Source organism: Drosophila takahashii, chromosome 3L (genome assembly GCF_030179915.1).
Source record: "Drosophila takahashii strain IR98-3 E-12201 chromosome 3L, DtakHiC1v2, whole genome shotgun sequence".
Lineage (NCBI taxonomy): Eukaryota > Metazoa > Arthropoda > Insecta > Diptera > Drosophilidae > Drosophila > Drosophila takahashii.
Genome location: NC_091680.1, coordinates 9,031,117 through 9,045,570, shown reverse-complemented (window position 1 = coordinate 9,045,570; position 14,454 = coordinate 9,031,117). Strand labels below are relative to the sequence as shown.

At 50.6% G+C, this 14,454-nt stretch overlaps 4 protein-coding genes across 4 annotated transcripts in view; 3 read left to right on the top strand and 1 right to left on the bottom strand.

Moving 5' to 3' along the window:
- Positions 1-10,552, top strand: part of LOC108059193 (ankyrin-2) — a 62,497-nt gene extending 51,945 nt beyond the window's left edge. Inside the window, 8 exon segments of the mRNA XM_070215588.1 lie at positions 2,679-2,744; positions 3,088-3,513; positions 3,683-3,976; positions 4,409-5,091; positions 5,093-7,553; positions 7,556-7,797; positions 7,799-9,516; positions 9,689-10,552. Coding sequence (XP_070071689.1) covers positions 2,679-2,744; positions 3,088-3,513; positions 3,683-3,976; positions 4,409-5,091; positions 5,093-7,553; positions 7,556-7,797; positions 7,799-9,382 — 5,756 coding nt within the window. The 3' untranslated portion in view covers positions 9,383-9,516; positions 9,689-10,552.
- LOC108054316 (uncharacterized) lies at positions 104-3,121 on the top strand. The gene is made up of 3 exons (XM_070215589.1): positions 104-2,340; positions 2,679-2,744; positions 3,088-3,121. Exon 1 carries the CDS (start codon positions 191-193, stop codon positions 2,255-2,257), a length of 2,067 nt encoding a protein of 688 aa, XP_070071690.1. The 5' UTR covers positions 104-190; the 3' UTR covers positions 2,258-2,340; positions 2,679-2,744; positions 3,088-3,121.
- Positions 10,553-10,917: 365 nt separating the features above from the next.
- Positions 10,918-13,780, top strand: LOC108054319 (uncharacterized). The gene is made up of 3 exons (XM_017137211.3): positions 10,918-11,394; positions 11,539-12,115; positions 12,176-13,780. Exons 2-3 carry the CDS (start codon positions 11,554-11,556, stop codon positions 13,285-13,287), a joined length of 1,674 nt encoding a protein of 557 aa, XP_016992700.2. The 5' UTR covers positions 10,918-11,394; positions 11,539-11,553; the 3' UTR covers positions 13,288-13,780.
- On the bottom strand, positions 13,658-14,401 carry PGRP-SD (Peptidoglycan recognition protein SD). The gene has a single exon (XM_017137212.3). It carries the CDS (start codon positions 14,356-14,358, stop codon positions 13,798-13,800), a length of 561 nt encoding a protein of 186 aa, XP_016992701.2. The 5' UTR covers positions 14,359-14,401; the 3' UTR covers positions 13,658-13,797.
- Positions 14,402-14,454: the final 53 nt, after the last annotated feature.

Sequence of the window (14,454 nt, the reverse complement as noted above, 5' to 3'; positions counted from 1 at the left end):
TAGCTACGATACCCATCATATCCAGGGCTCAGTTACCAAATGCAACTTTTCTTATTGATATGTTTATATGTGAACTGCTTTTACTTAACCCCTTTCTAACTTGTTCTCCACAAATAGCAAACATAAATAACTAAAGCCGTCAAACTAAAGCCTTAATATACTACACAACTACAGACCCACCAAACTAAGAATGTCCAAGAAACTCCCAACTATATCCGTAACTGCCGACAAGCGATCCACCCACTCCGACTTATCCTCCTCATCGTCATCCCATGATACAGATAGCAATGATATGGACTACGGGCGCAATGGCGCCGGGGGCGTTACCGATGTCGAAGATTTTGACAGTCAGGTGGAGGTACTAAAACCGAGCTCCCGACGAAACTCAAATAATGCATCCCTGAAGCCAAAAGCCCAACCGAGAGCAAATGCGGGCGACAATGATGTGACCGATGTGGAGGATTACGATACAGAATCGGACGATGATGAGAAGAGCACGGCCTACCCAGAACTAAAACTGTCCCTACGGGAGTTTCTCCAACAGGGACTCCAAAACCAAGAAGCCGTCGATAATGATGCCAAGGAAAGCTGTGAGATAAAAGCCGGAGACTTCGTGCAAGCACAAAACCTGAATGGCATGGCAGACTATCTCACCGATTGCGAGGACTATGACACCGATTCCGAAGTGGGCTATGGCTGCGAGAAGTCCGTTTGCGTTGATCTGGATCATGCCATGGGCGATCAGGGACGAGTGAATATAGCCGATGGCGAGAAGAACCAGGACGACTCCGATCAGTACGAAGATGTGTCTGTGATCAGTGACATAAGCGATTTGGCCTCGGCCATGTCCGATTGCACTGGAATAGGGGTGCGTGGAATGTCCGAGGATGAGGTTTTGGAGGTATCCGATAGTGGACACGAAGAGGTTTGCCAAATCGCTTGTTCGGGGTCCGATTCAGAGTCCGAAGGGGCCGCAGCCTGGAGCAAGAGTGAAGGGGATAGCAGCTTTCCACATATCGATGTGGCCTTTATTAGTGCCAGTGGTCAACCGCGACGAAACTCCAAGTCCAGTTTGCCCATGCAGGGACAGAAGAACTTCCTACAACTGGCTTCGAAACATGAGGAGGTCTTAACAGATGTCGAGGGCATCGACGACTCTGCAGCAGAAGATAGCTTTGACAATGAGGAGGAGGACGAGCAGCCCATACCACGTGCCATTATTCTTGCTTCCGGCGATGATGGAACTTGTCTAACTGATGTCGAGGACATGTTCTGCGAGGACACGTCGCAGTCCACTAGCGCTGAACCCGAAGTTCGTTCAATTTGCTACGAATCTCTACCCCTGCCGCATCGTGAGGTAGTGGAACTAAGGGAGGACAAGTACGGAGACACTATAACCAATGTGATGCCCATGGACAGCAACTACGAGTTTGGCATTTACAACCATCTGAAGGACACGATTCACACCGATTCCGAGGACTATTCGTGCGCCGATGAGTGGAGCCTTCAGCATTCCCTGGCCGAGGATGCTGCGCTGGAAGGACCCAGTTTAATCGAAAACGAAGTGATTGTGTCCAACGAACTCTTGAAGCAGCAGCAGAACAAGCGCCTTGAAGTTCAGTCAAACGCCGAATCTGTGACCGATGTAGAGGAGATCTTTGTGGCCGGAACGAATCGCCGCAAGAAGTTGAAGACACGCACTCTGAGCAAAGGCAAGAATAAGCTACTCGAAGCGGTGAAGGGCAAGGAAGATGGAGTGACAGATGTCGAGGACATGGACCTCAGTGAATGCGGCCTACCGCCGGGAGTGAAGCGTGTGGAGCAGCTGAAACAACAGGTTAAGGTATCTGAAGCCGAGGACGTGTCCACCGATGATGTCTCCGATATCTCAGAAGCCTCCGATGCTCCGCCCCCATCGACGGGTGACAAGACCAGCGGCAAGGCAAAGCCCCAGCCGCTTCACTTTCATCTGCTCAAGGATGATCTAACCAATCAGCAGCACACCGATATCGAGGACGTTCAGTTGCCGTCGGACGCCGAGGACGCGCTGGAACCGCCGGCCGTGCCAGTTGCAAATAGCAATAGCAAGGAGCTAAACGACATGCTGAACGAGAGCTACACGGTGGTGCACGAGAAGAGCGGACGCAGTTTCAACAGCGAGGCCGAGAAGCTGCATACAAAAGGCATGATCCGTGATGCCAATACCGACGTTGAGTATGTTGAGTCCGACGAGTCAGCCGCCAGGGGAGGCAACTAGCCTGCTTGCCAAAATAAATCTCAACAATAGTTAATAAGTGTTCATAGATACGAATAAACCCAACACACACACTCAAGCATTTTGTAAGTAAAGCCAACAATTACCAAAACATTTTCGTTAAAGTTCTTGCCACAATCAAAGCAGCAAAAAGCCTTTAATCTACTCGCATCGCTCCCATAAGCCTAACCTCTGTGCCGTGCCATACTAACAGATTTCCTAACGTCGTCGTACTAACATTCACTCTATATTGTTGATAACAAAAATGTTATTTGGAATTCGTTTCATTTGTTCTTGGTTCAATTGTCTGTAAATCATTCATTATCATTTCGTTTGTAGAGTAATCTAATGTAGTCATAGGTCACTTTTCTGTTTGTCTCTCGCCTAACTTGAATTTATCTAACATTGGCCTTGTTTATTGCAGAAACTCTTCAGGAAAAAAAAGTAGACCTATCCAGTCTGGATGCCGTAAAGATCTCACAGGAAATTGGTAAGTTACTTAATGATATCTTAGCTTTTCGTATTTGTCGTTATGCATAGTGCTTCATTAGAATGCCAAATTAATCAGTAGATCGTATTGGTTTCCCAAATGCAATTAAAGCTCATTAACAAACGGCCTTTTGTTTGATACAAACTTTCGACTCAGTGCGTCCGATTTCGATCACATCACCAATCAATCTCACCGCCATCAGCTACTACACATAAACCTGCACAACCTTCTCGCTTCTCATGCTACACATGATTTCAAAGCTTGCCCTCACTTTCTCTTGCTCTCTCTCTGTTTCAAACTGTCCAATTTCTATCTACCAATGAACTGTGCAATTGTCTTCCAGGTGATGTTAAAGTTGGTGGTGGTGATGATGATGATGGTGATGGCGAGGCCGAAGATCTTGTGGCACGCATTCGCGAGGAAGCCAATATTCTGGTGGATCGCGTGCTAGAAGAAAGTGTCGAGATCATCGAGAGTCACGGCCATCAGGCCAATGGCCACGAGGTCGCTAAGCTGGATTACAACTCAGAAAGTGAGAATTATGCCATCACATGCGACGATATCGGCGGCGTCGATGTTATCAAATCGCCCACCATTGAGTCCATGTCGGGAAAGTCGTTTGACGACAACATGAGCTTCACCGACGAGCACATACATTTACCCTTGCATGCCCAGAACACGACCACCACCATGACAACGACAATTACCACTCAGTTCCAACAGCAGCAGTCCCAGGTGCAGCTGCCCCAGGCCATTTCCCAGGCAAAAGGTAAAATACCACATAGAGTCAAGCTTTGAGGTAGTCCCACGCTAGCCTAGAGGTTAGGATAGGCGGATTAGACTCCATAGTGCTGCTTAGTCCGTTGGCTATAACCACTCTCCTGTATCGTTTGCTTTTTGCTCCCATCCCCCCCTGCCATGTGTCATGTACCATCCAGATCCAGAACCAGAACTCGTACCCCTCCCAGTAGAGAGTAGTCGAGAAGAGAGTGAGACGCGGGCGAGGCGCATTGATCGGAAAATCGAGAAACTATCCACGGACATGGACGATGTGAGCGCCAAGTTCGATGAGGCATTCGAGATGTCGGTGCCCGAGGACGAGATCAGCGCCCTGCAGGGTGACTTTTCCAAACTCAGCTGGGATGACAGCGTGTCCCCCACGACCAATACCATGGCCGATATGGCCCAGAACCAAATAACTCCCGATAACGATATTCAAGAGCTCATCGCAGGTACCACAATCAAAAGCGAAGCGCCTAGAACTAAGCTATGATTTCATTTTCTTTTGCCGTTGACAGAGCCTAAAGACTCGCTCTAGATGTATATGCAGTATTCTCTTTGATTTATGTTGTCCTAGTGCTAAAATGGCGGCCAATAACAACTTTTTGTTTGTTCAAGTTGAGCTCTAATTGCATTGACATTTTCTAATTTACTCATTTACTCATATGAAATATGCATGTCATCCTATACTACCTACCTATCTATCTATCTCTATATACTTATGTTTCCTATGCTAACCATGGACTCGAATGCATTAACCCTATTTTCGCCTACTCTATTTCCTGTTTCTATCCTGTAATCGTGTTTACTCTTCCTCATCTTTTGTTCTCGACTTTCACAACACTTTTAAAATTGCTTTCGTTTTCACACCTATTGTTTTGTAGAAACAGGCGGCGATTTACCAAACTCAAGTGCAACCGAAACCGAAACCACTCCCGTACCACCGTCGGAATCGAAAGAATCGGAAAGCAAAACCGAAACTGAGCCGACGGTAGAAACCAATGCATTCACTACCACCAGCCACGATACACCCACACCAAAACCTCGAGTACTCAAAGCAAGCTCCCCAGTCTCCGAAGGCACCGATAGCACCACCATTCCCAGTGGCCCAGTGCCGAAACCCGATTTGCCGATTGACATTAGTTTCGATGCCGCCGCCCCGGTTCCGAAGCCACGTGCTCCCATCAAGCACACGGAACCATTCGAAAACCTGGCTGCCCTAGCTGAGCAGTCCGATAGCATTAGTCTGAGAAGCTTTGAGTTCACCGAGGATATTTCCAAGACGGACGAGCCCTCCACAGAGCTCTCCATTCGATCCCAGCTTCGTGACATAGTCACAACCACCACCACAGCCTCAGAAGATCACACCGAAAGCTTTGAGCCAACGAGTGAGATTTCCGTGGACGATGCCGACACGGAAAAATCAGAGGGCGCCGAAAAGACCACTAGCTTTTATATCGGGGAATCTAGCCGAAATGTTATAATTAAGACCTCGACCAGATCCGCAAGTGTTACACCGCAGGAGGAGGAAGCCCAGGGCGAGATAGGAATCGATGCCAAGGATGTTTTCTTTGATGAAGGAGATATCCGTCGATTCTGACGAGGCCAACGATGTTTTCAAGGAGTTCGTCACAATGAAGCCCGACGATGGTGCTGCAGTGGACAGCAAGATAACCAGACAAGGCTCGGAAACTAGAAATGATATACTCGAATTCGAGAATGCCGAAAAGGAGAAGGCAGGAGAACCGAAGCTTTCCAAGGTAACCACCGAGGAGAGCTTGACTACGTCCACCGGATCCAGTGGTCGAGCAATTATTGAAATTGCTCCATCCAGCAGCGAAGATCCCGACGAGTCCAGCAAGGAGATTCCGGAAATAGTCAATACAATCTCCGAAAAGACGGCCTCCACCGATCGATTTGAATTGCCTTTGGAAAAAAGTGAGTGGGAAACTTCAGAGAAAGAAATTCCAAGTGCAGGCAAGCCAAAGGTCGTTCATTCGCCACAACAACCGCAAGAAACCGACATAAAGAGTTCGATGGATAAGTCGCTCATTGGTGATATTCTGACCGAAGAAAAGGAATCTGGGGAATTCCAGAAAAGCACCTTGGACATTAAAGAATCTATCGTGGAAACACCATCAGACTTTGGATTCAATGTCGAACCCCAAGGATTTACTGCTACTACTGAGACCGAGGATATATCATCTTTTATAGGCATTCCTGAGGCCAGCATGCTAACATCAACATTGGAGAGTACACAGCCTCCCGAAGGTCTTTTCGATACCACAATTAAGGAGACTCTCAATAAGCAAGCAGCGATGGCTCACTATTCCCATGATGTTTTCGGCCGAGGGGAAAGGCGTGATGATCATGGCTCGCTGGGTTTCATTTCCACTGGCACAGCTGAGGAGCTAAGCTCCATGGAAGATCACATGGCAAAGGAGGAGCAAGCCTCCCTGGGCTTCATCTCCACCGAAACCGCTGAAGACTTTAGTTCCATGGAAGATTACTACTCGGAAAAACTAGCCATTGCCAGTGTGGTTGCAGATGAAGCTGCCACAGACAAATCAATCACCACCAGCACCTTTGAGGAGCTCTCGTCGGATCAATCCATGAAGCCAATCGATGTGGTGGTTCATCGGCTTAAGACCGAGTCCTCGCCAGACTCCATCAACCGTTGGTCTATTCCCGATGTGGACACCTCAAGCTCCAGCGAGAGCTTCCACAAGAGCTTCGACAAGACCCAGAGTCGACCTCTCTCCTCAGATTTAGAAAACCTAATGACTGCCACAGGAACTGGTACCTCGAGTGAGTACCAAACGGCCCGGGAATTCACCTCCACTGGTCGCACGGAAGGAACCGAATACATTAGTGCGGTCAGCACCCTTGGCAGTAGTAGCTTGGACTCCCATTCAGAGACCTCGGCCAATTTGGCCAGCATTGATGTCTCCGAACTGTCGGAAACCTTGGTCGCCTCCTCTGCCGAAGCAGATGCCTTCGAGGCGGATGAGATGTCGCGGCTGCGTGATCTCCGGGCCGATGACGAGGACAGTGATGAGAGTGTAGAACTGCCGGGAACTGCCTATCCAACCAGCGAACAGCAGAGCCTCATGAAGAGATCGCAGGAAATGATTTTCAAGCCCAAGGCTGAGGAGGAAGAGCCACTGCCCGTTGAGGTTGTGCAAATCGAGGAGTATCCAAAGCCCAAGGAGGCGGAACGTACTTGGGGCTTAGCTTATCCTTTGGAGGACAGCAAGGCAGACAGTCCGCGGGAGAGCGAAAAGGGTGAGGACATCCTGTTGTATCACGGAGACCCACGTCGCTCCATCGACGAGTCCAAGCTGGCCTCGAGCCTCGACGAAGGCAGCATTCTTTCGGTTAGCATGTCGAGCACATCCAACATCGATACTGTCGTAGAGAACTTCGATGACATTATTGGATCCGCCGGATCCTCTTCGCTGACCGGCATCGAAGGTTTCCAGTATGGCCACGATGATGCGATTCCCTCAGCCTCAGTGCCCGAAGATGCCACATTCATGCTGGAAATGGAGAGCAAGGAGCATTCGCCGCAGGATTCCAATGCCAGCACACCACCAGGGGGAGAATCGAAGCGTCGGGGTCACAAGCGAAATGAGAGCATTTCGGGAGATGCTCTGAAGAACCTGGACAAGGAGGTGGCTCTCCTGGGCGAGGGCAAGGAATCGGAAAGCGAGTCCGACACAGATCCTTACGAATCGGAATATGCCCGCCAGTTCCGCTCCCCTAAGGAAAGGAAGAGCAAAAAGAAGAAGCAGGCGGCAGCCGAAATGGATCACAGTGGCGAGCTGGAGAAGCGTCCCTTTACCCCCTCCCAGCTGGTGGCCGAGGTCATCGTGGAGGACAGTGCCACCGAGGAGCTCGAGGCAGAGGCCGCGATGATCGAGGAGCGTCGCCCCTCGCAGAACATGCAGGACTACTCAAACATTCCCGACATCATGGTCACCGAGGACATCAAGTCGCCCATTCTCGAAGAGGAAAGTGACGAGTTCCCCGAAAGATGCTCTACAAGGTGCGCACCGAGGAGGAGTTGCACAAGGCGGCCGATACCTCGGTGTACCAGAAGGCCAAGGCCGAGGAGAAAGAGCAGGACTTTCAGCGGCGAGTGCAGGAGCAGTACCGCCAGAAGCTCGAGGAGCTGAAGCGGGCCGAAGTCGGAGCCGAGTACGATGATCGCAAGGCTCCCGACTCGCCGGACTCCTTCGAAATGGTCGAACAACCCGATATCTCGGATGAGTTTTGTGATCATCGAGGAGGTGGCCAAGGAGGCCAACGAAGTGGATCTCGGCGGTCAGAGCATAAAGATCAAGCCCACAAAGTACGAGCAGAAGCACGACGAAGATGTGGAGAAGATCATCATCAAGTCGGCGCCAGCAGATCCCAAGCTGGGCTCCCAGCTCTACAAGGACGATCTGAACTTCGAGTTCGAGGAGAGTCCCCCAACTGCAGCTAGCAGTAGTAGCGAGCAGCAGGAGGAGAGTGATTCCAGTGAAACGGCGGCGGCCAACAAGCGCTGGGTTGAGATGCAGCTGACGGACAACCAGCTAAGGTATCCCTACGATCTAGCAGGAGCCGTGCTGGAGGACATCAAGGAGGAGGACGGCGAGTTCGAGGTGGGCAGCAGTCGCATCAGCAGCTTCAAGGACTCCTTCTCCAGCACCCCTGAGTACGATGTGGCCGCCCGTCGCTATCATTCCCGCGGCGAACACGACGACGTCTCGATGAGCAGTCTGCAGGAGTTCGAGTCTCTGGAGCAGGCCATCTCCCTGGAGAACCGCAATCGCACTCACCAAGGCTCCACGGACTCGAGCAACGGCAGCTTCACCCGCCGCTATGTGGTCCGTCACAGTGCCAGTGGAACTGCCCCCGGTGACGATGTATCCGTCTCCAGTCTGAAGGACTTCGAGGGCCTCGAGAATGCCTGCATCGAAGCCCACCTCATAGAGATCAAGGCCCGGGAGGAGGCGGCTCTCCTCTCGCGCTCCGACGAATCCAACAAATCGAATGGCAGTGAGAAGGGAGTGGTGACCAAGGTCACGCGCACCGTGACCCGAACCGAAGTGGTGCCCTCCAGTCAGGCGGAGAACATCGAGGCCCTGCTCAAGCACAAGTTGGAGCGGGAGGAGGTGAAGATCGCCGAGGCTACCGCCACCGAGCTGGAGCCCAAGTCGAAGATCGACAGCCAGGACTCGGAGAAGGACAGCATCGATAGCATGGAGATCAGCAAGAGCCACGACATGATGACCAGCAGCATTGAGAGCTTCGACATCTCCAAGGACGCCACCACGAGATCGGACATTGACTCGCTGGAGATCGACAAGCGGCACTCGCGGCAGGAGAGCATCGAGTCCTTCGGCGACGAGCAGCTGGACCTGATGAGCAAGTTCGTCAGCGGCGGTGGCGGAGTGACCCTGGGCGATGGTCTGACCACCACCACGACCACGACCACCACCAGCACGGATGCGGATGGGCATGAGCACACGGTGACCAGGGTGATCACCACAACGACGACTGTGGGTGGTGCCATTCAGGAACTGCCCTTGGATGAGTCCGGAATGTCGAAGGACGTATCGGTGGACTCGCTGAATCTCTGCATGGAGCAGACCACCAGTTCGGCCGGGACAACGGCCACCTACCAGACCAGTGCCGGAAACTCCCAGATGTCCGGGAGCGTTACGAGCTGTGCCTCCAGCACTCTGATGGAGGATTCGTTCCCTGGTGTGAGTGGCATGTCGTCGTCGCAAATGTCGGCCAGTTTCTGGTCCCACGATGAGTCCACGATGGTCGAGGACGAAGGACACGATCCCGCGAAGAAGCAGTAAGCACTGGATGGAATTAAGGGATAGAAAGAAAGACAGGGAGAGTGACAAAGAGAGAGAAAGAGAGATGTGGGAGGAGTCACGCGTAATCCCATATGAAAATGGGGCTTGAACGGTGACTTAGAATATTCGGCTAGGTAAGCATCACACGGCAAAACTGCGCGGCTTTTCGTTTTACTTTGTTTTGTGTCTTTACTTGGTCTTCGACTTAGAAGCAGAGCTCAACTTGACAGAGAAAAGTAATACTCGCCGCCTTAATTAAACTTAATAGCTACTAAATGAGACTTTTCTCTTTTTTGGATTTTTCAGACAAGGCGCAGCACTAATGGATTTACCGGCTCTGAACATCACCGATTTCAAATCGAACAGCGAGAGGGATTTATTAACTAGCAAATTTGACATTTTCCATCTACACACACATTTTTAATGATATTGAAAAGCATACACGAGTTTTTAAAGGCAAATATATATATTTTATATATTTATAAAAACTATAAAATCGCGGACATGAATACGAATATGAATATGGCAAGCATTAGCCGTTCAAACGCATTTTCTTATTGGCTTTAATGTTAAAAAATTCGATTAAATTAAAGGAGAAACCTAAACCTCTTTGTGCTAGAGCGTTGTAATGGAATAAACCCTTGCTTTTAATTTGGTGTAGTTATTATATATGTAATGTACGAAGGATACTTATTATTAAATGAATCGCTTATTATTGTAGTTTAATTTAAGCAATTATACAAACGCATGTGGAAAAGGGGACGTAATGAAATAGCCGAAGCCTGGCAAGTGAAATGCTTTTAAAGTCTCATTTTTTACAAGAACCAAGCAAATTTTTTCGCTTGCATATTTTAACAATGAAATATACATAAATATACAATCTGAAAAAAAATGCATAGATCAAATTTAAAACATATACAAGATATGAAAGTAACTCACTTAGAAATACCACAAACAGCCATGAAGTGTATCGCTAATTTTCGTAAAGCACATCTTGCGAGAACCTACTTATTGAAAGGATTTAAACGTTTTAGCATCACCACTGTAATGGAATATGAATAAAACTAATATTTATGTTAAAAACATACAAGAAATATAAAAAAAAAAATAACATTATTGTATTGTAAACCCACACGCGTATGAATAACCAAATAAAATGCTTAATAAAAATTGCTGTTTTGGATTTTAACATGTGTGGGGCAGGGAAGAAAAAATTGATTTTTCTGGATTTTATTTTGTATGCTGTATATATAGGGTGTTCTCCTACGTTTTGGTGATTATAAAACCGAATATATATTTGCGTACAAGCAATGTATATTTGAAAATCTTAGTTTTTTTTATTTCCTTAGAGGAGTTTTAAAATCAACGGTCAGTTTAATAGACCCAAGTGGCAACGTTGACAGGTGGCAGCCCTACTCATATTTGCGAAAATACGGTCTCATGGTTGTGTCTCGGCTAGCTTAGCGGTGACACGATCCCAGTGATACCGTTTATTTCAAGCATTTCTGGTATATTGTAAAACGGCCAGCTGGTATTTTTCTGCCACCCGCACACTGTCCAGCTGGGGGATTTCGAACATCACCGTGAAAAAAAGAAAGAATTGGGGAAAATGTGGTTTTTGGTCAAGTGATAGCCGCAACGCAGGTGAGCTGGGCCGAGGAAAAACGGATACGGACAAGCGCCCACTGGCCGGAAAACTCCTTGGCTGGCCCCAAAGGCCCACCTGGCCCCGCACACCCGAAAACTTGTCGACGTTCTCGGCTGTTGTTGTTTTTGCTGCTACGCTGCTGATGGCTGCATTTTCGTATTGGCATCGCATTTTTCTTGGCTACTCTTCGCTGCTCAAATGAGCATACGAAACCGATAAAGGCCTGAAAAGCAGCTAAAATATCAGATATACGCAGTTCCGAGGGACTTTTGCAATTATACAACCCAGCGCCGTGGAAAAGACGAACATCTGAAACATCCGAAACTGGTTATACACACATCGCCAGGAACGGGAGGTTGGGAGGGTGAGTAAAATCGATTTGTTGCACAAAACACACGACGAGTGGGCGAAAATCGGGGGCCGAAAAGTGGGGTGCGGCCACACAGATATATAGCTATATAGCTATAGATTCTAGGTCGACCTGGGATTATAGTACAATCTCTTGCAGCCTGCAGTCGTCTCCATGGACAAGATCAAGTTAAAGGTTATTGGCGTGCTGCGCGAACGCGATGGTGGCAATCGCAGTGGTTCCGGTGGACAAGCGGCTGGAGGATCTGGAGTGGGCGTGGCCCAGCCCCCGGTGGCGCAGGATGGTCAGGAGGAGGCCAACGCCCCCGGCGGAGGAGGAGCAATAACCACCGCAGTGGAACCGCAGGCGGCAGCAGCAGCAGGAACTTCGGCTGGAGCCGCTAGAACCTCGGTGCTCTCCCGTCCGCAGGCCTCCAAGATCAGCGCCCTCGACCTGGCCGGCATACTCAACACGCGGCGGCGACTCGAGTGGACCAAGGAGTGGCTGCGCAAGAACCAGGCCGAGTTCCTCAGCAAGGAGAACCTGCTCAGCGAGCTGCAGTCGCGCAAGGACGAGTGCTACCACTTGAATTACTTCCTAGCCATCACAGAGAGCCAGTTCCGGTATCTGGTGCAGAAGCTGGAGCCCATCATCAGCCAGTATGCGCCGCAGCGCAAGAAGAAGTCCTTCAGCGCCGAGGAGCGGCTGGCCATAACGCTCAAGTATTTGGCAACGGGTGGGTATTGAATGACCTAACTAATAGCAATCAATTAAACTTATAACTCCCTAACCCCAGGTGAAGTACATTCTTGTCGAAACTACTGCTTCCGTGCCTCGAAATTTGTGATAAACGAAATGATTGCCAATATCTGTCTGGGCTTCTACGAGCACCTCAAGGACCAATACGTGACACTACCAAAGACTGACGATCAGTGGCGCAGCGCCGCCGAGGAGATGGAGCGCAAGCACAACCTGCCCCACTGCGTGGGCAACCTGTTCATGCGCAGCATCCAGCTCCAGGGCTCCGGATCCGGAGCCGCTTCGAATTCCGCGGCCGCGAGCAGCGGTTCCGCCGCCGCCGGCGACGATCGCAAGCGGGCGACCGTCATCTTCACGGGCATCGTCGATGCCGACAACAATTTCCAGTACGCCAAGGTGGAGCGGGCGGCGAGCAGCCGTCCGAATGACATCTACAACCAGACCACTGCCGTCGAGCTGATCAGGCACAAGATGCACGCCCTCGAGGAGCAGCAGTCGTCCGCGGAGATGGACCGACAGGGCTATTACTTCGCCGGCGACTCCGTGCTGCCGGCCACCTCGTATCTGGTGACCACGCGCAACCTGCCCAAGGATCGCGCCGTGCTGGAGGCCCTCGAGCAGGTGAACGCCCATGCGGACCAGACGATGCGGATACTCTGCAACATGTTCCCCATTCTGGCGCAGCCGCTGCGCATCAGCGACAAGCACATCCGCGAAGTGGTGCTCGGCTGCGTGGCGCTCTACAATTTCCTGCGCAAGACGGACGACTCCTTCCGGCGCACCAGCGACAGCATTGTGCAGCAGCGGGCCGAGCAGCAGCAGCTGGCGGCCGCCTACAGCGTCGACAGCGACGAGATCGACGACGACTGCATCATGCTGGCCACCGAGGAGGAGCTGCGCGAGCGGGCCGAGTTCACGCCCAGCGTCGGACTGACCACCTGCTTCCAGCCGCTGTGCACGCAGCGCGGCGAGACGCCCGAGGGCCTGGCCAAGCGGGACTGGCTGCTCCAGCTGGACTTTGGCCAGCAGGGCGGAAACGGAAGCGTAGGAATGGGCATGGGAATCGCCAGTGGCAACTTGAGCGGCAACGGGGGACTGGGCGGCAGTACAGACAGTGCGAGCGGCAGCTCAAACGGGAGTTTATATTAGTGCAATTTACCTAAGTACTTTACGAATTTTGTATAGTTCCTTGTTTTATATTTTCTAAATCTGTAATCGGTAATCTGTAATCTGTAACAGCATCTGTTGCCAAGTTGCCACGTTGCCGACTCTTGTTTACCTCTCGTTTGGCGCACCATTCTCTGCATACCATTACGATTACGTTCTGCGTTCCGTGCTTCATCTAGGGTTCTGTATAGTTAGCTTAGTTTCTTGCGGAAGTTCCGGTTCGAATGAATGATGCTATGTGATGTCTCAAATCTCTATTGTGGCCCAGTGAACTGCTCCCGGGGAGCAGCAGGCCCCCTCAATTGGGCCGGGCAAAAGGCGGCAGCTGACAAAATGCGCGAAGTCGACGAAGTACATCGGAAACAGATCAACAAAATTACAATTTTAGTATTCGTATTTAAGCAAAAAACAAATTATATATAATTATATTTACAAATAAATGTGTAAGGAGTGGTCTTTACGTGTCGAAACTTAAGATGTGTATTCAGAATGTTATATTTGCTCAGACCAATGGGGCCATTGTTGTATTAGATTGTAGAGTGCCTCTCCTGGACTTCTGGTGGCACTGACTTGGCGATGTCCCAATAGCTTGTAGTTCTCCACCAGCTGACCCTCTTTTACTGCGTGTTCCAGGAGCTTCTGGGCGGCCTCCAAGGCCTCCTGACTGGGCGCCTGCTCCTCGAAGTTACCGATGAAGGCAATGCCCAGTGATCCATCGTTGTTGGGAGCAGCGAATGCTCCCTTCTGGTTCGCACTCCTGCCCTCGTACGCCTTGCCATTGCCGCCGATCAGATAGTGATAGGCTATGTCGGAGAACTTCTGCCTGGACATCTGGTAGTTTTGCAGATTTCGCACCTGCTGGGAGCACGCGACATCGTCGGAGCAACTGCCTCCGGCTGTGTGGGCGATCACAGCCCGGGGAAGGGGCGTCTCCATGCTGTCCATGGGGCCACTCGGAGGTCGGGCGTTCCACTCGGCCCTCGTCGCAATCGGGACTTCCCCCCGGACAGCGATTGCTGCTAGGCAAACGATGAGCACGGCGATCCAAGTCATTCCACCTTCGCGACTGTCGGCTGACTGAGCTGAAATCTCGGATTCGTGCGGCACTTATTACCGCTGATAAGGCGTGTGCCCCCTAGACCTCAAATA